The 24522-nt window shown below is 39.7% G+C and overlaps 2 protein-coding genes across 3 annotated transcripts; one reads left to right on the top strand and one right to left on the bottom strand.

Annotated features, from left to right (window-relative positions):
- The first annotated feature begins 439 nt into the window (after positions 1-439).
- Positions 440-11475, top strand: SRSF10 (serine and arginine rich splicing factor 10). Of its 2 annotated transcripts, none has more exons than XM_019547602.1 (6): positions 440-711; positions 3637-3741; positions 5487-5590; positions 7450-7612; positions 7915-7965; positions 8126-11475. In XM_019547602.1, the coding sequence occupies exons 1-6, from the start codon at positions 647-649 to the stop codon at positions 8421-8423; spliced, it is 786 nt and encodes a 261-aa protein (XP_019403147.1). In that variant the 5' UTR covers positions 440-646; the 3' UTR covers positions 8424-11475. The 2 variants fall into 2 exon arrangements, with proteins under 2 accessions (XP_019403147.1, XP_019403146.1); XM_019547601.1 differs by having other exon boundaries at positions 442-711; positions 7912-7965.
- A 1573-nt stretch (positions 11476-13048) lies between these two features.
- Positions 13049-16788, bottom strand: PNRC2 (proline rich nuclear receptor coactivator 2). Its single transcript, XM_019547603.1, has 2 exons — positions 16562-16788; positions 13049-15634 (listed from the first exon to the last, which is right to left on the bottom strand). Exon 2 carries the CDS (start codon positions 15614-15616, stop codon positions 15191-15193), a length of 426 nt encoding a protein of 141 aa, XP_019403148.1. The 5' UTR covers positions 15617-15634; positions 16562-16788; the 3' UTR covers positions 13049-15190.
- Positions 16789-24522: the final 7734 nt, after the last annotated feature.

The following is a 24522-nucleotide window of genomic DNA, read 5'->3' as shown; positions in this document are numbered from 1 at the left end:
TTTACGGTGCAAAGTATTCACGCCCCAATAGCGTGAGGGTCTTTGGTACAAAGCAGGGCAAGAGGTGGGTACCCCAGCCCCGCACAACTGCACCCCACTACCTCTGCACTAGTGCATGATCTAGCTACGTGTGTAGCAGGACCAGGTGTTTATACTATAACACCTATAAACTTGCTAGTAAGGCTCCAGGGAGGGCGGGAGGGGTGTCTTTCTGCCTCTCAGGGTAGCAGCTAATGCCCCCCGAGACGACGAGCTCCTCAGCAGCATTTGCGCGGGAAAACAAGACGCCCGCACATTCCAACGGACTTCGTGGCACAGCGCATGCGTGCGCAAAAGTCCACCCCAGGAGGCCGGGAAGCTGGTGCGTGCGCAGCACCGACGTCAAAAAAAGGCGCATGCGCAGGCGGGAGACGCTCCTAGGACTGGAATCTGTGCATGCGCAGAGGGGACACGCGGGGAAGGCTTTGGCGCCGGTTCTTTTTTTCCCTCCCCTGTCGCCCCTCGTTCTGGCCCAGTTCTCGCCGGAAGCGCCCCGGGAGTCTCGCGAGAGGCGGGGAGACGGTTGGCTGTGGCGCCGCGCGTCTCGCTCCGCTCTGCTCCGCACCGGGCCCCGCCGCTCGCCTTGCCCCCCTCCCCCGCCGCCGCCATGTCCCGCTACCTGCGCCCCCCCAACACCTCGCTCTTCGTGCGGAACGTGGCCGACGACACCAGGTGGGTGGTGGCGGCGCCAGGCCCGCGCAGGCTGTGGCGGGCGCGCTAGGCCGCGCGCCACGAGGGAGAGGCAACGGCTTCCTGAGTGGGAAGCTGGGCCGCGCCGTGCCGGCTCCTTTGTGCTCCCCTTAGAGCTTCCTCCCCGCGCTTTTTATAGGGGGTCGTGCCTTGCACTTTCCCTACCCGCCGCCGCCGCGCACCAAACCGCGGGGAGCTTTCCCGCCCATCCGTGGCTCGTAGGGCGGGAAATCAAAGTGGGATGGGGATGAATTCCCCGACCCTGAATGGCCACTGGAAGTGTTCCCACTCCCCCTCGCCATGTCAAAGCGTGTTAAAATAAACACCAGGCGGCTCTTTTCTACTCCAGTACAGCAGTACAGCCAGGGACCCTCGGAGGCAGTGGAAGCTGGGGTCCACTAAGGGGAGGAAAGGGGCATCCGTCACTGTTTAGCAGGGCAGTGAGGGGCATGGCCCCTGCATCGGACCTGCTCCAGCGTTTAAGATCTCGGGCTGCAAGTGAGAGAGGAGCAGAACCCCCTGGTCAGACTCAGTTCGCTGTCCCTTTCAGCATCAGTCCTCTCCGGGGTGGACCCGTGTCTGACAGAGTCACTGGCAGTTCTTGTGTTAAGTTCTTGGTTCTGTCGCGTCCTCTGATCTCGGGTTTGTGTTTATGTAGGCAGAACATTTCTGCACTGTTCTTCTCTGAGAGTTTTTTGGTGAGGCTTAGGCAGTAGGTGGGAAGGTTTTCAGTTTACACTGTTTATGGTCAAACTCTCCAGGGTTTAAAAATGCAAAGGGCTTCATGCTGTTGTATATTTCATCATGTGATAATGGTGCTTCCAAATTGCCTGGCAACCTCCCCCTCCCTCCCCACACACACACACATGCACACATTTCTGCCCTGGATATTTTCAGCAGATTTTATTTTTGTCTGTTTTGTTTTGCAGTGTTCTCTCTCTCTCTCTCTCTCAGTCTGTTTAAAAACTTTTTTAAAGTGTTTTGATTTATAAAGCAGACTTGAGGGTAGCATTCTTAAAGAAAGCATATACAGGCATACCTCGGAGATATTGCGGGTTTGGTTCCAGACCACCGCAATAAAGTGAATATCGCAATAAAGTGAGTCACACGAATTTTTTGGTTTCCCAGTGCATATAAAAGTTATGTTTACACTATACTGTAGTCTATTAAGTGTGCAATAGCATTATGTCTAAAAAACAATGTACATATCTTAATTAAAAAATACTTTATTGCTAAAAAATGTGAAGTGAGTAAATGCTGTTGGAAAAATGGCGCTGATAGACTTGCTCGACTCAGGGTTGCCACAAACCTTGAATTTGTAAAAAACGCAATATCTGCGAAGCGCAATAAAGCGAAGCGCAATAAAACGAGGTATGCCTGTATAAGATGATGAGTATGTGATGTAGTAGTGATTCTTGTCATAGTACTGATTCACAATGGAAACATAGTATAAAGAAAATTACTCTGAAAGAGGCATTCATTACCTTACATAGAAAGAAAAATCATTAAGTGAATTATGGTTGCATATGGAGGATACATGATACCGGTAGTTTTGAATTGGAAACAACAAAAGTGGTTTTTGGTTGGCCTCTTTTCTTTCTTTATTTTTTCTCCATTGATTTTTGTGACTTGCTTTAGAGGGGAAATTACTTCTGTAGCCAGAGTAGCTAGGAAAGACCACTTAAAATTATAAAGAAAATGAGTGTCTTGTTAACTTTCTTGCAGTCACTGTTAAAACTGTTCTTTTGTACAGATACCATTATGTTGTTAAATTTCATTATTCAATTTTCTTTTTTAATCCTATCTTGTGCAGTCTTTCCTTTCCTTTGAGGAAAAAGAGATGTACAGTGGTAACTTTGAATCTTGTTTGAAGTGTTCATGTCTGAATCATGGCAACTTTATATGTATAAAACAGTTTAAGTAGTGAAACATGCTGTTTGAGAGCTGCTGTTATTAGGTAACTAGTTGTAGAATGGGAATTTCAGGTGTCCCCAAATCTGTTGTACAGAATTGTCCTTCCATGTGTTTGGTCAGCTCAGTGAAACAGTTTAACTAGCTGTTTAAGATGAGTTGAGTTGTGTTTGATGAGGTTATAAATACTGGTTGAGTAGAAAGTGGCTTGGGACTAATTGGAAAATCAAGCTAGAATGACAGTACTAACTGAATGCTGTAACTTTGTTTTTGCAACGTGCAAAAAGTAAGTTAGAAATACTTGACGATCTTTAAAGTGTTTTTTAAATGTTAGATATGTACTGTTTATCTTTTCTCCTACACATTTCCTTTCCACCCACCTTTAATAGTACAGTGGATCCTTTGGTTAGTAAACAAACCATCTGGATGACTTTTCACTTGACACTTACAGCGTAATTTCCAGATTCCAGAACTATAGCAAATAATCAACTGTCCCTGTTGCAAGACCCTAATTAACCTACCCTTTTGGAAAAGCTCTTTTGTGCAGTTTGACTCTGATCTAATTACTTACACAGTAGATCTTGACCTTTTAGCCACAAAGAAATTAACCAAAAATATTTTCCCTCCATATTTTGGCCAGCTCTAAAATATAGTATTAACCATAGTGCTTGGTTTAGTTAGGGGGTTTTGTTAGTTGGGTGGCGGGGGTTTCTCCAGACCAATTACTTTCTTTAGTTACATAAGAAAAGTAGAACTCTTGGTTCTGAAATGATACCTTTTATTACACCAACTGGAAAATCACAAGAAATTTCTTTTGATTTCCCAGTTGGTCTAATAAAAGGTATCATTTTGGGACCAAGAGTTCTAGTTTTTTGTATGTCTTCTTGTCTCAGACTAACACAGCTACGAAGTACACTCCTTTCTTTAGTTACAAAATTTGTAACTTACTTGCTTACACATTTTTCTTGTTATTTACATTTATTCATGGCATTTCAGGTCTGAAGACTTACGTCGTGAGTTTGGTCGTTACGGGCCAATAGTTGATGTTTATGTTCCACTGGATTTCTACACCCGTCGCCCAAGAGGATTCGCATATGTTCAATATCCTTTCTGCAGCTGGCTGATTAGTGAGGGTGTTGAAGTTTGAAATTCAAGTTTGTGTAAGAGGTAACAAATCTAAATGAAAAAGCAATTTACTTTTGTGTTGTACCTAATAAGTGTCTTTCTTATATTGTGGTGTTTCTTTTTTTTCAAAGATTAACACCTTGCAAATTGCTCTTTATCTTTTTTTGAAAAAAAATTAAACAAAATCTAGTTAAAAAAAGATTTTTGTTTCTATCTGTCACTCAGATTGATAGTATATGATAATTAAGTGGCAGTTATCACTGACTTGAAGTTTCTACCATGTTCTTAACACGACTGGTATTGAAAATAATATTTGTTCTTAGAGCAAATTGTGGCTGGTATACATTGTTAATTTTAAAACGTGGGATCTGGAATCATTTTATCAAAAGCAGATTGTATAAAAATGAGGTAAACTTATTTTTTTTAATATTGTCCCCTAATTTACTGTCCTCTGTTGTTGCCTCAGAATGTAAAGCTGTACAGTAATGGCGACCCCAAAGAGAAAGCATGAAAGAACCTTTAGAGTAGAGTTCAACAATTAAGGCAAGTAGACAAGCCAAAGACCTCTTAAGGATCAGGCTTGAAGAGAAGGGAGAGTTTGGGAAAAGAAAATATAAAGAAAAGCTGGAAGAAGGACAAGCCATAATGGGAGACAAAGCTTCGCTTTATCTACAAAAGGGGGAAAAGGTTGTTTTTCAAAGTAAAAGATAAAGCCATCTGTCATTTTTGGCCAAGCATCTCATGACAAGTCCTTCTGACAAGCACTTAAAGAGGTAAAGGTCAAGATGAAGTTGAATGGTGGCCAAGATTAAAGGAGTCATACCTGATGTATCCTACAGAATAACAGTTCTCTTCTGTTTCTCATGTAAGCGGTAACTTGATAAATGATTCTGGTTTAGTCTATTGACAAAAACCTGTAATATTTCTCTTGTGAGTGGTGTTGAAATTGTAACTGCGGTCTCAAATTAAAATGCATTCATTCTTGGTTTATTTATCAAGATAAACTGTACCACATTGTAGGTATACTTATTTTCTGCTCAGGCGAAGGACCGAGTTATGTGGACAAAAGAGACTATTCATTCTTTCAAGTCAGCTAGTTGGAGAAATGTGGGTGAATTACAGTAGTGGTCACTAATGGACTGAGCATACTGGTAATGACTGTATTATTGAGCTTCTGATTCATAGTGTAAAGTTTCAGTGTGCTTTTATTCCAAAGAATATGGTGGTCCATATTGAGTAAGCAGTAGGTGGAAAAAAAAACAGAAACCATTCTCCCTATTTAAAATTTCCATTAACACAGTAGAGTAATTAGTCACGAGAGGAGAATTTTCACTTTTTACCATTGACATTAAAGCATTTTTAGAGTTCTCATTTCCTACTTTGTGTAAGCCAGACCTAGAGAATACTGTTATTGTTAATAACTAAAATCATATCTTTCCTGAAAAGGCTACATTTATACATACACATAAGTGGAAGAAGGGAAGCTAGCAAGTTAGTTGTCACAGGATAAAGGATAAAATATTCCTGGTTTTACTTATAGTACAGGGTTTTTTATATGTTCTCAAAAGAAATCCTCCCACAGTTTGATTAGTGGGAAACTGTTTTTAACATGCCCTGTTTAATAGAAATTTGTAAAAGACTGTGAAATTGGTATTAGAACATCCTGCTACTTTCTAAAGTTGTAAACTACTCAAATTCCCAAGTACCTTAACACTTAGCACATTTGAAGATGTCCGTGATGCTGAAGACGCCCTCCATAATTTGGATCGAAAGTGGATTTGTGGCCGTCAGATAGAAATTCAGTTTGCGCAGGGAGATCGGAAGAGTAAGTGTCCTTGTGTGTAGTTTATTAGAATTCAATTTAAGTCTGAATGTTAGGATAGTCAGTGCTAGAAAACATCATGCAGCCACTGTTTAACATCATTAAAACATCATTTGCTACTTTATACTCGAATGTAATTTGGATGTCTTTTACTGTACTTAAAGTACTTTTTAAATCTCTTGTTAACAAAAATTGTTACATTTAAGTCCAAGGATTATTTGCAATTGGAGGATGAACAATACTGGTTGAAAAAAGTCTTCTGTGGAGAAAATGTAATCTTGCAAAGAAAAAAATCAAAATGTTTAATGGGAATATGCTGGCCAGATTTCTTGTGAATGTTTTTCTCAAAATGAAGTATTATTATATAACATGTTCTAGCATTAGCAAAATGAATTGTGATTAGTTTAGAATGAAAACAAATTCTGAAGTATCAGAATTTACCATGGAACAGAGGTTGTTTTTGGACTGTCTCTGAGACAAAGAGTCTGGTTCATGCTTAGTGTGATGTACAAAGTTTTGCATGCTAACCAAACAAAAAAAGTGGAAGTAAGTTATCATAATCAGTGTTTGCCATTCAAAAACAGGGGTAATGTCATCGTATTAAATATTATGCTTTAAAAAATGTCTGAGCAGAAGCTTGTACATTCATCTTCAGACAAGCTGTCAGCTCCAAGGATCTTGCTGCATATAAAGTATCTGAGAAACGGCTTAGTTTTGAAGTTTTCTCACAGAAATCTTTGAAGTCAGTAGAAATTGTAGACATATACAAAAACTTAAGTTCCAAACATTTCTGGATAAGGTAACATCACCTTAAGCTTATTGAGGGACAAGGGTTGCACATTTAATTTGTATACACAAGGTTGTTCAAAACTGGGCACTAGTGGTCTTTAGTGTAATATAGAACATTTTTTAAATACACATTGATTTATAACAGGGTGAAGGTTTAATGCCCTTTTTTCTTCGCATTTGAATGAAGGGTGAGTATAATTGAAGGGCAGGCTACAGGATAGTGGGCAAGGTAGTATTGTTTTTCCTCTTTGAGAAATCACAATACAGAACAGAGCCTTTTTCCTGCTAAGTTATGCCCATATAGAATGAATGCATGTTGTATATATACTTTTTTTTAGAGAAGGCTGAAATTATAGCTTGTACATTGGTCTGTTTCTACTTAACCTTGTGTGTAATCAGTTTCATTGTTTCCTCTGTATGCTCTATTACATTCCACTTCTGACATCGATGAAAGGGGAGGCGATATTCTTTTAAAGAGAGATGCACCTAAGATCACTCAAAATGAAAACACAACTTTGGGGCAGGTGTAATATGTGAAAGTACTTTAATGTCTTTTTAAAAATGGATTCAATTCCAGTTGACTGTGTCATCTTAACACAGAAGGCAGAAATGTCAAGACATATCAGTCCATGAAGCTGGCTACTAAGGCCATCTGAATACCACCCTCTTTGGGCTGATATCAGCCCAATAAGCTATGTTACTGTATGTGGTGTATTGTTTGGGAGACTGTCAGAAGCACCACTATACTAAGGCAATCTTATTTTGTCCAAATCACCCTTCAGGGCAACTTGGCAAAACTTGGAATAGTCTTGAGACTGCTTTAACCCCAGGGGACAAATGGCAGTAAAACATAAAGATGGCATGTTCTTACATACCTATCACGTGCCTCTTCCTGTCCTTGTCAGAATGCCCCAACGTGACTCATGAATTGAGCTCAGTGAATTGGTTTTTTGAAAATGTATGTGCAAGCAGCCATTACTTATATTGTTGGAGGAAGGCGTGAAGAGGATTGATCTAGAAGGTGGGAAGGTAAATTTATTTTTAACAGAAGAATGCTAAATATTTTTCTACAGCTCCAAATCAGATGAAAGCCAAGGAAGGGAGAAACCTGTATAGTTCTTCTCGTTATGACGACTATGACAGATATAGGCGGTCTAGAAGTCGGAGTTACGAAAGGAGGAGGTCTAGAAGCCGTTCTTTTGATTACAACTATAGAAGATCTTATAGTCCTAGAAAGTAAGTGTAGTGTGTTTGGCTTCAACTACACAGCAGTCTGTTTGAGGGGAAAAAGCATTAACTATTTACCTTGTTAACATTTTGAATACTTTCTTTTTGTATGCTCACTTTGTAATCTAATGTGTGGGAGTTGTGTGTTGCATGCCTCATCAAAGCAGATATTAAATGAAATATGATTCTGTGCTTCATTAAAAAATAATTAGAAGCAAATGCACATCTCAGAAAACTAAACTTATTATTCATATGCAAATATGCATAGGTATTTGTCACCGTTTACTTTTTCTGATGTGCCTTTTTAGCAGTAGACCTACTGGAAGACCGCGGCGTAGCAGAAGCCATTCGGACAATGATAGGTAAAATAATTTTTACACTATTTAAATTCAGAACTAGATAACTATATACCTTAAGTTAAGGTTAAATTTTCTCCTGCAAAAATGATAAATAATTGTGAATGTATTAGATGTCTAAGGATAGCATTGTGTATATTCAAATCTCTCCCCTTTATTCTGATAGGTTCAAACACCGCAATCGATCTTTTTCAAGATCTAAATCCAATTCAAGATCACGATCCAAGTCACAGCCCAAGAAAGAAATGAAGGCTAAATCACGATCTAGGTCTGCATCTCACACCAAATCTAGAGGCACCGCTAAAACAGATTCTAAAACACACTATAAGTCCAGCTCAAGATATGAAAAGGAATCAAGAAAAAAAGAACCAGCTAGATCCAAATCTCAGTCAAGATCACATTCTAGATCTAGGTCAAAATCCAGGTCACGGTCATGGACTAGTCCCAAGTCCAGTGGCCACTAACAGTGTATCTATGTTGTTTTTAGGCATGTAACATTCATTTACACACAGTTCAGTTGACTTAAATTATCAGGAATATGATGTTGCAACAGTGCTAAAAACTTTTCTTTCTGTCTGTTTTCCCTGTAGCAGGCAATGGTTATAATTAAAATAACACAGTGTTGGAAGCCACTGAGAGAGAGTCCACTTTGTTAAATGTCACGGGCAGCTATTGGTTTGATTGTGGTGTCTATATTTTTGTAAAGATTTGCATTTTTTTTATGGTTAAAATTGGTAATAAAACTCACTTGAGCAGAATTTGCAACATTTTCCTAGTAAAAGTACCGCACAGAGAAGTTGTGCAGGTTTGCATGGAACAGTTGAACTCGTGGTTTAACTTGTTCTTTAACTTGATAATACAAGCGGAAGACTGGACAGCTGTAGTGCAAGCTGACTGCTGTGAAATACAGCCTGGCAATTTTGTTTCCATTGTTCAAAGACAGGGACTGTGTTCTTCATACCTACCTAAATGAGTAGGTTGGTAAATGGAGCTCTCTCAAACAGATGGTGTTGAAGTTTCTCATTAACCCTGCCATCTGGAGAGATGGTATTAACATTGCATAAAGTATGTGGAGATAGTCACAGTCTTCAAGACTCATTCAGAGATCATGCAGTGTTGTGAACATTGTCAGGATGGAGGCTTCGCTGCTTTTACCTGGCTGCTAATATTAGATACATAAGAACACTTAAAATGGAAGATTAAGTTCAAATTTAAAATGACAGAGCAGCTAAAATACTAGGTTGTGTGTATGTTTTATGCGGTTTTTGTATCTCTTCTAAATTTTAGTGAGCAGTTAACCATAAATTGCTTAGTTTTTTTGCTGTTAGATGCAAGTAGATTGTTTCAAGTTGTGTGTGTACAGTATGTAAGAACTGAACTTTTATGCCAATGACTCTTGTGGTTAGTTGGTGTATTGATAGATATCAAATTTAGCCATCTCTTCTTGAGTAACTAAAGGCTTGCTTTTACATTTCAAAATTTATGTAGTTGAACAAGTCTGAATTTACACCCTTTAGTCCAAGACTGTTCAGTGTTTGGGTTACAATATTTAGTTTTAAATTACTTAAGAACAAATGTTCCAGGTTGGACATGAACAAGAGCTGCATCTCTGGCTGTTTTGTTTATCGCAGTATCTTTGGTAAATTGAACGTGGAAAAAATAATTACAAAACTAATATGTAATCTCACAAATATTTCTCTGGAAGGCAAGATATTTTGTTATGAAAATGGCTTCTGGCATTGTTTTTTATATTCAAATTTGAGAGCCAGCATCAAACACCTAGTGTTCCTTGCTGTCTGTATAGTAGCACATAAAGATGTTGGTGAAAAGTAGTATCCTTTTTAGAGAGAAACATAGGTTTTTGGTTTTAGTAACTTCAGCAGGGCCTTTGAGGAAACACAGATGGCTTTTAAATATTGGCTGTGGAACGTGCTTAGGGGATTGATTCTAGAACCTTTGTATATTTAATAGTATTTCTAACTTTTTCTTTACTGTATGCAGTTAACGTTCATGTTCTGCTATGCAATCATTTATATGCACGTTCCTTTAATTTTGTAGACTTTCCTGGATGTATAGTTTAAAAACAAAGTCTATTTAAAACTGTAGCAGTAGCGTGCAGCTCTAGCAGAGGAAAGTTGTGGGATTAAACTTTGTATTTCCTTTCTTATAGAGGCTTCTAAAAAGGTATTTTTATATGTTCTTTTTAACAAATATTGTGTACTACCTTTAAAACATCAATGTTTTGATCAAAGTAACTAAAGACCCAGCTTATTTTCTGCTTGCTGTAAATTTAGCAAACATGCTGTAATAAAAAGAAATGAAGGAAACATCGATCCATTGGAATTATTCTAGCTTTAGTATCTGACTCCAGAGCAAGGTTAGGAACAGTGGTGCCCCCTTTGGTTTAATAATAAAGGAATTTCAGTTCTTTATTGCAAGATACCCAGCTAAATCGCTGTCCTCTTCTTAAGAGGGTTAACATGAAATGAAGAAAAATGCCAAGTTGGGCTTTTTTAGGCTAGTTTATGTTGTCATTAATCCTTCAGTTAAATTCCATCATCAAGAATACTCCATAACCACACAGCTTCCCCATCTTGTCATATCTGAGGTGGTTCAAGAGCCAGATCCTGAGTGGGAGGTAATTTAAAGATGCAAACAAAAACAAAAATTTTAAGAAATGGCTAACATTTGTTTTATTTCTACCATGTCATGTAATATACCAGAAGTGCACAGTTACAGCTGAAATAGCCATCTCATCAAACAGTTCAGAAAGAAGATTACTAAGTTGTTGGGGGGAGGGGTTTAAGTGGCATCATCAGAGGTTTTTTGATGCAATTAGGCAAAATCTAATTTTACTTTTTGTGTATATGAATAAGCTGGAAAAGCTGAAAATAAATCTTAGAGTTACAAGAATAAAGTTGCTACCTTAGTTCTGGGACCTGTGGTAAAAATAAAAGACTTTTCTGGAGCTTTTCAGTTGAGGACAGAAAAGTGTTAGTTTCATATATAACCAAAGGGGATTTTAAGTCAAGTTGCAGCCTCTATAAATAACATCTCCCTGATGCACACATTTTAGTCCTGCACTAAAAACAGTTTCCACAAAAGGCACTGATCTGGAAGTTGCATACAAATGAGATGTGCTTAAATGCAGGCTGCAAAAGAAGAGATGTATACATCTTTCCTTTGTAACAAAAAATGGTAGGAGGTATGATTCTGTGGTTAACTAATCTTACCATGCATGCAAATTATGTATAATTACAATGTGTAAATTCTAAATTTGGAAGGTTACAGTTGAGAACCATTATGCTACAGACGGCTGTATCGGAACCTCTACATCCTACGGGTAGGGTTAAATCCAGAAGTCCATGCACCTAACTAAATTTGATGAGGGGAAAAGTCCTGAACTAAGAGAATAACATAACATGGCTTTCAGATTAGTGTTGTGTGCTGTTGTCTTTGAAATAGATGTTACAGTCTCATATTTCTCTTCAACCTGTATTTAATAAAGCCATGATATATCATTTTTTTTTTTTTGACTTTCAGCTTAAATGCTACTTTGGCTGTTATGCTCTTGAAACTTTTTCAGTGGACCTGCATGTGGTATAACATCTTGAAATAAGTTATTTCCTAATGTTCTGACTTAACAAATTTCTCTTACTAAGACTAGTTTTTACAATATAAATGCAAAATGCAGCATACTAACAACAGCCTTAAAGGAATTCTTTTGCAATCACATATAGAAGAGACTATCCTCCTTATAAAGAAAAACCATGGGGAGGGGAGGACTATATACTCTATAGTGTATTTGGTCAAAAGGTGATGGCATCTTATTTGTATTCACCATTTTGTCTTAAATTTTTTGTGTTCTACCTGTGCCACTCCACTAAATCGGGAATAAAAACTTATGGACTTTTGGCAATGTGAGAACACTTTATGAGCTATACTTCTGTGTTGTTGCAAAGTAGTCACCCACTACTGAAAGAACGAAAGGGTAAGTTTCCTTTGGGCCCACACTACTTGAGGAGCCACTAGAGAATTAAAGGCTAAGGAAAGAAACATTGCTCAGTTGACACTTCAGAACTCAGTGCTAAAAAAGTTCAACAGAACACAGCTAGCCAGAGTACTGTGTTCTGCTTTGCATTTGGAAAAATGTATTTTGCACAATTATTGCTAAGAATGGCAGGCTGACCCTGCATCTCATTTAATATCTTTTAAAAGTACTTGTTTAAGATCTAGAAGTAAGCCCTGCAATAGTTCCTGTTATTTCAAGCACCTTGCAGAACCAGAAATAGTGTAAAGAAATCATGACTTGTTTTTTATTTCAAGCATCCATTCTCAGAAACTAGGAGTCTAATGACTTGTGCCCAAGTTTTCTATCTTTTAAAAATAAAAATCAGTGTTTTGCATGAGGAAATTAAAGTCTTGAAGCTGGCAAAAAAATTTTTTTGGATTTTATGCGGCAAAACTAATTACAGAAGCATAAACTAGAAAATAAGTGGGACAAATTTGAGTAAAAAGAACTGAGCAGCCTGTGATAAGTGATTGTCCTTAATGTAAATTATTCTCTTAACCCTGTAAAGGAGCTAGAAATTGTTTTCCTTAAAGTAGAGGGAGTAATGTCACTGGTCATAACATGGTGCCTTTCAAATGCATACTCTACAAGAAGAGTCTGGCAGGTAGTGAAAAGTTAACACAGTATAAAAGTATACCAGGATGCACATTTTCAGGATAATTCTTGCTAATAGAGCTACTTTCTTAATCTCTCTCAAATCGTAGTTCAGTCCTTTTGCTTTTCAAATGTATCATTCTGATTTAATTCCCATCTCCCTGCTCTAAAAAGCATTTCTTCAAGAAACTACCTTACTCTCACTCATTAAAATTCTTCCTAAATAGCTGGTCAGCTCTAGTTGAAGATCATGAAGTGTTTTGGACTGGTGATCCAACCCTTAAGTTTAGACTCAGACAGTACCTTGTTCTCACCAGACCATACAGAATCCCATCCCCTTAGCCATCTTACTGCAGGCTTAAGTAAAATATGTAAGCCTAGAACCATAACTGATTTAAAAAAAAAAAAAAAAAGACAGACACATTTGGGGGAGAAAAGGTTAGGTAGTTTATTTTGCTTTTATGACTTCCAATCCATAAAAGTACATGCAGTACTTCATAAACTTTAATTTTAGAATACAAACACATTTAGATTTGGGCTATAATTTTTAATTCAGTGAAAGTTTGGGAAATAAGGATGATAATAAATTTAAGATATTGCCAATTTTTTTTGGATTAGTGCATTTTTAAACATTCCAATAGCTGCCAACATTTTGAATGTATAAACAATGTATTGTACTTAAGTGCATCTTGAGTATTTGAACTTATTTGCTGAAATAAGTCATTTTGTAACTTCATTTAAACTGTTTACTCAAATCTATTAGACCTGCATTTTAAACAGATGCTTCATGTATTCCTTAGTATGCCACAATTCAAGTTTTCATGCATTTACTACAGAAGCACCATTTCCTAGATAGTTTATGGCATCACTCAGCAAAACCGAGCACTGGGTTTTAATAAAAGCACCAGCCTTTATTTAAATACCCACAAGCTGGCTGCAAACACTGCAAACCAAGTTCTTAAGGGCTTTATACTTACTCAATTTTTATATTCAGTGTTAGAGACATGGTGACAACCAAGTTATAATTCAAGAGAACCAGGTGCCAAGTGGCTTAATCTTCATTAATTCCTTTGATATATGATGTTCAACAATTTAAAAAAAAAAAACAAACAGGGAGACTGATAAAACCAGCTAGAATCACACTAAATCCTAGGCCACCAGATCTCAAGCATGTATGTATCTAAATAACTATGGTTAAAGACTTAAAACAATTTCAGTGCATGTAGGTGCATTGCAATAAATCACAGATACTATCATTTATGCATTCAAAACATGAGCACACAAAAATTAAGGTTTTTTTTTAAAAAAAAGTTTAAAAAAATGCTGTTTTTTGCATTAAATTTACTTTAAAAATAAGACAGCTTCAAATCAAACACGTGCACATTCACTGGTACATAAGTGCAAGGGCATAGCCACATGTGCTTTTAGTTTTTTGTTTTTTTTTCCTTAACAAAATATTTTTTTTCCTTTTAAATCAGGCCATGTACTCAGCATGGTCTTACATTCAGTTTTGTACTAAAAATATTTTCTGCAGGAAAGCCCAGCATAAATTTACATATGCTACAAAGTTTTACATTTATTTACATGGCTCTTTCTTCCCTATATATTTAAACAAGTTTTACACTCACCACAAGCTTCACTAATTTAAACATTCATATTACCAGGTATGCAAATTTAATACTAACCTGAACAACTCTAATTTCTGTTCTTCCAGATATAGAAAACCAATACAAAAATGCATTTTAAAAGCTGCTCAGTGCAATCCAAATAAGGAAAGGTTGTAAAAGTTTTTAGCAGTCACCTGGCACTGCAAAGTGCTGCATTAGTTGGCACACTTCAACTTGGTCAAGTTCTAGACAAATGCATTGCTATATTTTGGTGAAGCTCAAGATGTTATTTCCTTTGACTCTCTTTACTGCACACCCCCCCCAAATTTTGAGTAAATTTCCTGTAAGTCAAAGTCTTGGTCACAGGCTTGGATGTTAGTCTGCCCTGTCAACTGACGACTGACAAATGCCAAGTAAAAATTCATTGATACAACTGGAGCCAGACAGAGGCTTGCTTAGAAAAAAAACTTGCTAATTAGCCTTAAGACTTCATATGACTGATGGACCTTTAAGTGTGAAAGATAGTAGTTCTGTTTTCTAAAGATTTCATAGTGTTCTGTAAGTTACATACTCTTTCTATTGCTGCATTACATTATAGAAAAGTTGGTTTTATAACAGCAGCTCTCACCCACTGAAATACCCAGCTTTTTTAAGTAGCGTTACTTCAAATTTGAGAACAGTTCAAATTAAGACGAATACCAGTAAATGCAGGCATTAATAGCCACTGAAAAAACTGATTAGGTTGCATAACGGTAAGTATGTTTTTCACAGTAAAATACACCAAACCTGGATAAGGTGGAAGTTTGGGATCTTCAAAAGAAGTCCTAGTGTCTCCGGTCATGACACAACTTATACATGCAACAAAGCAATCTCATGAGAAACAGTGCATTTTGGAATTATGTATTTGACTAATTCTCAAATTTGAAACCCTGTAATTTTAGATGTGTTTCAAGTTGTCTCAAGCCTGGACTTTTAGTAATGTTTTAAGTTGAAAGGTCATTACTTCTTTATCAGAAGGGTTAAAAGAAACAGGTACCCAGTGGCTTGGTGGTTTAGGAAGAACACTTGGTGAAGGTGGCTCACTAAATTTTGCTCCAGCATAGTTCTGATTGGTTCGAGATGTAAAGAGTGTGTTGGGACTTGATAAAGCAGGATTCCAATTCTGATTATTTTGGAAGTGCACAGCATTCTTTCCTCCTTTTTGCATGGCCTGCCATGCAACAGATGATGAGTTGCATCCATGCCCCCTTTCTTTCTTCTTATAGGTAATCTTCATCTGAGAATTCTGATCTTTGCTTTTTTGCCTGTTTTTAAGTTGTTGGTGATTCTTGTTAATATTTCTAGGCTGGGGAACTGGAATGTTGAATCTTTCTCCACCACCCATCTTCAACTTCAATGTCACCTGTTTGAAAGGGAATGGTAACATTTACTGGAGTTCCATGAGTCTTTCATTTAGTTAGTTTGATCTTAGAATAAAAAACAAAACAACTCAAGCTTAATTCAATGAATGCATTCCAATGTTAAAACAAAATGTTTGGGAGTTTGGTGACCTGTCTAGTGCCACCTACCCTTCACAACAGAAGACTACTACTGTCACTGAGACAGCCCAGTGTTTTGCAGAACAAACACTGTCAAATCCTGTTTTAGAAACACTTCAATCAAGAATGTGCATCCTGACTGCAATTGCTTAAATCAGTCCACAGCCCAGGAGTGTTTCTTCACACTAAGTCCTCACACAGTATCCATGAGTGATACAGTCTGCAGTTGATGGCTAGAAAGAAAGGCTGTAAACGGCTCAGTCCCTTCATGGCTGAACTAGAACATCCACAATAGGTGATAACTGAACGTTGCCTAAACCTCTACACAGGGACTGCAGCTGACCGTTCCAAAACAGCCGTTTTATCGGAATGCTACATTTTATTTTTCCAGAAACAGTGGAGTGACCTGGGTCACTTTAGTGTTAATTCTACAAAAACCTCTTAAGAGCAATGAAAACTGCATTCACAAACCACCAAGCTAAGAGCCCTGTGCCACTTGCCTTCACAAATAAATAGAGGCTGGTATGACTTTTTAAAATTAAAATAAATAATAGTAATAATCATCATCAAAACATGCTATTTTCTCCTGGGGAGAGGTGGGGGCAGAAAAAAAAAAATGCAGCTAGCAAAATTATTGGAGAGTGCTCATATAATGATGGGGACGATGCAAGAATCTGAAAAGAACAAGAACCATTTGAATTCTTCAGCACAATTTCAAAGAGCTACTTCCCAAAGCGCTTTTGGCTGAGATAACGGCCAAACGCTTGTTCCTGCTCTGCTCTCCCCATTACCTTTCAGTCTTCTTCTCAGACTCTACCGTCGCCACCTCCCGTCCCCTCTTCTGCTGCCAAGCTTGGAAAATGAGGTGCTGTCTTTCACCGGACCTCTTCCTTTGGCCGGGAATAGACGCTTTCATGGGCTGATCTGCTGTGTCCAGCCACGAAGCTGAGCCCCACATCGGATTCTCAGCAAACAGGCTCCAGGTGAGAAGTCCCAGCCGCAAAGAGAAGTGAAAACTGACCCTGGGCAGGGGAAAAAACAAACAGCTGATCACTGAAAGGCACCCTGGGTTTGAAACTGCGACCTATACGGCAGACATGCTCCCTCGCCCCAGACAAAGGGGTGAAGCCAGTCTGCAAACAAAAGACGGAAGACATCCAAAACCATTTATCCTTTGTATGGCCATTGCACAGCTGCTTTTGTTTTCGTGAGGCTACGTTTCTGCTGTTTCTTCACACACAAAACAATAATCATAATATTAATTAAACAAACAAACAAACAAACAAGGGAGGGCCTGGTGCAGCGCACGGAAACGCGTCTCCCCTCGGTCTCCGATGCGATCATTTCATCAGCAACTTCTTGAGGACGGAGACGGGAAATACTCGTGAGTCCGGTAGGGGGCGGAGCCTCCAGCGCCACTCGCAGGGATGGCGCCCACGGCAGGGCCCAGCCCCGGGGGTTCGAGGCAGCGCCGGGACGGACCCCTCCCCCAGCAATAGAGCGGCACAACATGGCGGCCGCACTCGGCTCCTTCCCGACCCCGTCCGCTTCTCCCGCCCGCACCGAGCCTCGGGCAGCCGGTCCCGCCGCTTCCCCGTCACGCGCGGGCCCACCCCCCGCTCGCTCACTCCCCACTCTTCAGGCTCCTACCACGACCGCCCCCTCGCTCGCTCGCTCCCACACGAAATGGCGGCCGCCTCCCCACGCTCTATACGGCCGCGGCTCCCCTCGCCCCTCCCCCGCGCGACGCGAGCCAATAGGAGCGCGGCGCATCGCGGGCCCAGCCAATAGGAGCCGGGTCCGCCTGTTGCTGGGGCGTGAGGGGAGGAAGGGGTGGGGCTTGGCGGTGGCGGTTTGAATCGCTCCTGGGAGCGGAGCGTATCGGGAAGGGGGAGGAGGCGAGGAGCGGGGCCTCGTCGCTGCCCGACGAGACTCCCCCTGTCCCGGGCACTGCGGGGGGATGGCTCAGCCCCTCCCTCAAAAAACAGGGGGAAGTGGTTTAAAACAAAACAAACACTCTTTTTTTTCTCCTTGCCCTCAAGCTCCGAGTTGTTAGGAAGGTGACTCCCCATGTTCTGGAAGGCCGCGAGGGCTAGAAACTATTTTTCCCCTTCGAAAGAGGAGATTTTTTTGTTTTTGTTTCCAGACCGTCTCCTGATACTGGCAGCTAGGACATCCGGTGGAAAGCTCCCGAGTCCGTGAAAGTGAGACAGCTGATAGCGGTCTTGAAGAGCGCAAAAACGACGCGCCTGCACCCAGCAGTCCCCTGCGCTCAGGGGCCCGGGAGAGACGGTTCATAACCCGCCTACCCGAGCCGGTCCGGTCTGATGCTGCATTCAGCCAGGTTTATCTTAAACCGGTTTCAGCCATTTTGAAACTGGTTTAGTGCCGAACTTCTGTTGCGTTACAGGTTTAAACCAGTTTCTGATGACTTAAACTGGTTTAGGTGTAACTTCTGTCCCTAGTCCATCCCATCACAAATGGAGTTGGTGCCTTTCCACCCGGATATACAGTACTCCAATTTTCGTTACGTGTGTGGTTGTTGACCACACTGTTATTCATAGCGTTACACATAATAAACTTACAACACAGTATTTCTCAACAAGTATGGCTAAACAAGTCGGAGAACCATTGCGTAATTTTATTGATCTCCCAGTTCTGGAAGTTTTCTGAAACAAGTGTGTTCAGGGAGAGCAACAGAGAGGTGTAACAAGGGTTTTGCAAAAATAAGTCTTACCATGTTCTTGGAAGAAGAAAGAGATCTCTGAGTATGCATGTTTGACAGATAACAATCTCCCAAATATCTCTGTAAATGCTCTTATTCCTAAAGCATATTAGGTAGCATAGGCAGAGCTGTATACTCAATACACGATTAATCTGATTTTGAGCAGATGAAAGTTTAAATGTTTTTGTAAACCCTGCATGCTGCCAGCTGAAAAGAAAAGCATATTAAGTGTATATGACCCCTTCTCTCTACATGTCTAAACTCATCTATTACTCCACACAAGCCAAAGAGAGGATATTATGTAGAACATAGCCTCTGGGGCCTAGCTATTTCCAACCATAATCCCAGTCTGGTATGTTTGTACTTGCTATTTACATTATAGAACACTTAAACATCTGTTAAATGATTTTGCTCCGTTGAAATCATTTTGTCCTTGCCTTCAAGTATCAATGCTGAACTCACACAGAATAATTAATAAGCAATATATTTAAGGGCTTTTATTTCAGCACCCTTTAATAGTACCAAATTTAGAGTGAGCACTAACATCTATAAACAAAACAGCCCTACCCCCTGCATTTCCCGGCCCCACCACCACCACCGGGCATAAGTGGCCTTGCTTTGAAGTGTGTCATCCTAAAGTAAAGGAATTACTCTTTGGTCAAGAAAGTATTCAAGATTATATCCTGATTTAAAGCCAAATTCTGCACAAACTGCAATAAATCTAGAGTAACTGCCATGACACCAGCTGAGTTCTCTAAATTTACATGAGTCTGAGTATAATTTAATCTTCAAGTACATGAGTAAAGACTTCCAATAAAGTTGCCAGCTGCTTTAGAGACAAATAATACGGTAGGTTCAGTATCTGAGATCTGACCTCATAACAAATATTCATGAGAAATACAGCATTCGATGTGAGCTCTGGATATTGAGACCATACATTGATCGTGTGTGTATCAACTTCATGTTGGTTAAATACCGTTTGATTAATTCATCTGTGAGATAAGAGAAGCCTTCAGTTCTCTATAATGTATATATTGTAATGTTTTCAATATATTAATTTTTATTTATGATTCAGCATTACAATTACCCTTTTTGAACAGAATGCAGTGTCTTTCTATATCCAGGGTTGCCACCTGTATGTAAATAGTTCTCATTAGGGAAGCATTTATGGTAATAGAATTAGGGAGGCATTTATGGTAAGAAGAGTCTGGTTTTCTAATAGTATGGCAGAGTGGGTAGGGAAAAAAGGCAAATCCAAACTGTGCACAATTTCTGTTCATAAGCAAACTTGGGCATTACAACAATATTAAAAGCCAACACTCTGTATATTCACCCTGCTACACACATAAATATAGGAGCTGGTCTGGAAGCAAGCAAACTGCCACGAAGGATCAAATCACCGAACATGCTGCCTTGAGTAGTGGCAAAAAACAGCTACATCAGAGAAAAGTGCAACACCCCTATAATCCACGATTATAAAATAATCCACCCCTAGAAGGTGTTTATTGCTAATCTAGGCAATGTGCTGAAGCATGAGGGTTCATATTTTTTCCTATCTGATGTAAATATAAATTGTTAAATCAACAAAAGTTTAGCTAAATATTTTGTTTTATCCTTCAGCTGTTTTCACGTGACCTAACAGGTCATCCTCTTTCAAAAACATGTAAAAATAGGGTTACAAATCATGACCTATCACGTGAACATTTTACTGTTGGTATTTGTAATTGTTTTTTCTACTCAGCACAAACAGTGTCTTCACTCTAACGTATTCAGCAAGGACTGTATCCATGGGATTAATTCAAACTGTATATATTGCTGCCTATCTTACTAGTTAAACAGCTATTTTCTAATCATTTCCTGGTCTAGCATGCCTCAGGTCCTTCCCATATCCGTATCATTGAATGTATTGTATTTTCTTTTTAACCATTTTTCAAGCTCTCTCCTTAAATATGTGCTTTCAAAGTTATAATGAAACACCCACATGTCTCTTCTGAATCGGACCCTTTTAAAATTCATGTTGTTTTCTGATTAAGCTCCAGACTGAATCCCATAGCTCCTTCCATTTTGAACAGTAAATTTTTCATACTAGATAAGTGCTTCAAGCTGAAAGACAAAAATAGTCATGTAAACAGCTAAAAGAATTTACTTGTTCAGCATATTTGAAACAACTTTGGCATCCAATGTTTCCCCAGCCAGATCTGAACTAAGTAGTGAGCTGTTCAGCCAAACTGCATATTTCATTATCTGGGCAAGTCAGAACTTGTACCGTTGATATCAGAGTTTCCCATGCTAGCTCAAGAGAAAAATATTCTCTCCATTTTAATAGGATGATTCACTCCCCCCTCACACACATCCCACAACCTGTTTATAGTGGAACGCCCTTAAAATAATTAATTAGAACACAAAAGTTCAAGTTAATTGCTCGGAATGGCTTTGCAGTTCAGATGTTTATGGTTTCCATGCTATGGACTATCCCTTAGTAAAATATTTGGCAACTTAATAAAACTGATTTGCTTCCTTCCTCTATTTCCTCATGTAGCTGTATCATGTACTTTAGAAACTTGTTTGAAGGCCTGTATCAACTAGCTTTTATTTCTCAAAATCAGATTTTTTTTAAATGCTAAAATCTAATACAGCATGAGTGGAATGGATTTCATGATTTAATTTACATATAAAAAAACCCAGCTGTGCTGGGCCATTGTGTTCTACGAAAAAAACATGAATAAAATGGCATAACTTGCTATTTCTGCTTAGGTTTTCACAGGCTTTTCTTTTGCCTCAAGGGTCCATTCATGCTGAAATAACAAAAGATTTGTCCTTGCAGTATTTTTAGCATCCAGGAACTGAACTGCTGTTAGACATTATAAATGAGGGGCTTTCAAAAATGATAAAATCATGAAACCCAAGAAACCTCCACCCACTCCTAATCTGTCCTTCCTTTACTTCATAGTTTAATGACCACTGGGGCCAGTCTCCGGTTGTACTCCAATTCTCTATTGTGCCCTGTCTTATGCAAACTTCTAATAAGAACTGGAAAATTAAACAGATTAGAAGCCAAAGGGAAAGTGAATGTTGCAGTTTAACTGGTCAAAAAGAATAAAACGTGAAAAGTACAGTAAATAGTAGGCTGAGATTCACAAGCTCTGCATTCATTTTCTCACTCTTTCATAGACTTCTTTTGATGCCTTGATTAAATCATGTAATTTGTCTATGCCTCAGTTCCTTAGCTTTAAAACGTGGATAATATTGCTTCTATTCTCCCACCTTTTATCTTTTTAGCCCATAAACTGTTTAGAATAGAGAAAGTACTATGTAAATGTATAGCACCTGATACAAGGGGATTTGAATGGAACAGAGATAATAAATAATCCAACAGTTAAGAGTAGATTGGCACTTTAAAATATTTTGTGTTTCAATACTCTGGTGCCTTATTAGGAACAGTGACAAGGAATTACGGTCTAAAGTGCAACTTATTGTGACATAGTTCCTTGAAACAAACAGCTGGAGGCTCGTTTCTTCATGCTGTGTGTGCGCTTTCTGTACATACTCATTTTCTGTGGTGAGTTCCTGTTTTGGACTGTGTGTATTTCCCCACTCTCCCACCACGTACTGTGCTTTTTCACTTCTGTTTTCTATTTGTTTTCTAATAATTTGAATTTAAATAGCGTACAGCAAGACTAGTACTTGCTATATTGTACATAGTCTTGGGCCTTGAAACCCCAGATCTCAAACAAATGCATACCAGATATTATGTGTTGTATCTTGATTAAATCTGCCAAAATATCACTTTGTCCTGTGACTGATGGATAATTTTATCTCACATATACTGAAAACAGGTCACTGCTAACCGGTCTTGGAAATAACTTTTTACACGCTGCAACTGTGCTTTCAGTTCTGTGGTAGAGAATTGCCATGTATTTTTAACTCACATCAAGGATGACTCAAGGACTGGTTGTTTTTTCCTTGCTATCTCTTTATAGTTATTTAAAAAGACATCTTGTATTGTTCTATATAGGTTTTGGGGTCAGGCTGATATCATTCAGCCAGAGGCACGCAGGAGTGGAAAAAGACAGTGGTAATCCAACCATGCACTTGTATAGAAATTTGACAAAGACATTGCTTACTAGAAAAGGTTGTATGCTAGCCATATTTACTGGACCCAAACAAGATCTCAGCAAAACAAAAAGGGTAGACAGTCTCACTTCCAAACCCCATAGCGCTCCATGTAATGTGAAAATACGAAAAATACAGACATTTGATACTGAAATGAGGGAACTTCCAGAAACAATGCCTGACTCCAGCAGCACACTGGGGCCAGGGACAATTCTTCCAGCATAGGCAGTTGTGTAAGCAGTCCTGCTCTGATTCCCGCTAGCCAACCACAAGTCATAGATTCATAGATAGTAGAGTTGGAAGGGACCACAGTGGATCATCATGTCCAACCCCCTACCCCTGCCAGGAAAGAGGACCAAGGTCAGATGACCCCAGCCAGGTGACCATCAAGCCTCCTCTGGAAAGCCTCCAAGTTAAGTGATAGTACTACCTCTCTTGGAAGCCCATTCCAGATTCTGGCCACCCTTACTGTAAAAAAAATTTCTTCCTAATGTCTAACCCAGGGGTGGGCAAAATACGGCCTGGGGGCCAGATGCAGCCCTCCAAGCCAGTCTATCTGACCTGCAGGACCCCTAAAAAATTTAGAAAATTAAATTTTGTCTGCCTTGGGCTGCCTGTCATGCGGCCCTCGATGGCTTGCCAAATCTCAGTAAGCAGCCCTCTGCCCAAAATAATTGCCCGCCCCTGGTCTCTAACCTAAATTTACTCTCCACTACTTTGCACCCATTATTCCTAGTTAGTCCCTGGGGTGCTCTGGTAAATAGCGCATCACCAATTCCCTGCTCTCCCTTGATAAACTTATAGGCAGCTACAAGGTCTCCCCTCAGACGTCTCTTGTGAAGGCTGAAGAGATCCAGATCACTCAACCTGCCCTCGGAGGGTCTTTCATGGAGGCCACTTATCATGCGAGTGGCCCTCCTCTGAACCCTCTCCAGATTCTTCATGTCCCTCTTGAAGCGGACACAGTAGTCCAACTGTGGCCTGATCAACACCACAGAGGGGAAGCATCACCTCCCTCAATCTATCGGTCATGCATCTGCTAACACATGGCAAGGTGCGATTGGCCTTGTTGATGGTCTCATTACACTGCAGGCTTATGTTCATCTTGGAGTCAGCTGTGACTCCAAGATCTCTCTCAGCCTCTGAGCTGCTGAGGAGGTCATCCCCCAACCTCTAGGTGTGCTGGGGATTCCTCCTTCCTAGGTGGAGTACCTTACATGCATCTTTCTTGAACTGAATTCTATTTAATTCCACCCATTGATCCAACCTGTTCAGATAGGCCAGTATCTGCTCCCTGCCCCCTGGCGGGTTAACTTTGTCCCATAACTTTGTAACATCTGCAAACTTGGAGAGGGTGCTCTTCACACCCTTGTCCAAATCACTGGTGTAGAAGACATGCTGAAGAAGAGAAAGGACAGGACTAGGCCCCACAGTATCTTGTCTTTTTTGATGTGCAATTATCAACCCTACAGAAGGTGTCATTTTAGTCCACAAAGGAAAGGTGCCTTTCAAAGACCTCCCCCACCAAGACTCTTGAAGTGATAGCACAAAACCTCAGCTTCAGGATTAATCCTTGCACTCCCCCCAGTCTCACAACATGGAGAGGATTTTATCTCAGGAAGAGTCACAACCCTCACGAACAAAGCTTAAATTATAAGTCTTTTCTCCCCCTTTGCAACATCCCCATATCTGAGGCCTTTCTATTCTGATGTGCATCTCAGTAGATGTTTTTTGAATGGTTCACTGTGACCATTACAGAAGCTCAGAAGGAGAATATGTTTTTCGGCAGGGTCTTCACCAGTGCTTCCTGATCATGGAAATTCAGTTCCGAAACTTGGTCCAACACTGCCAGAGGGAATCACAAGCCAGAAGTAAGTCTGCTTGTAATCTAATCCTTTTTGAAACGGAGCTAAG

This window comes from Crocodylus porosus, unplaced genomic scaffold (assembly GCF_001723895.1).
Source record: "Crocodylus porosus isolate Cpor-Errol unplaced genomic scaffold, CroPor_comp1, whole genome shotgun sequence".
Taxonomy (NCBI): Eukaryota; Metazoa; Chordata; order Crocodylia; family Crocodylidae; genus Crocodylus; species Crocodylus porosus.
Note: the sequence above shows the minus strand (reverse complement) of the source record. Positions and strands in the feature narration are given on the sequence as shown.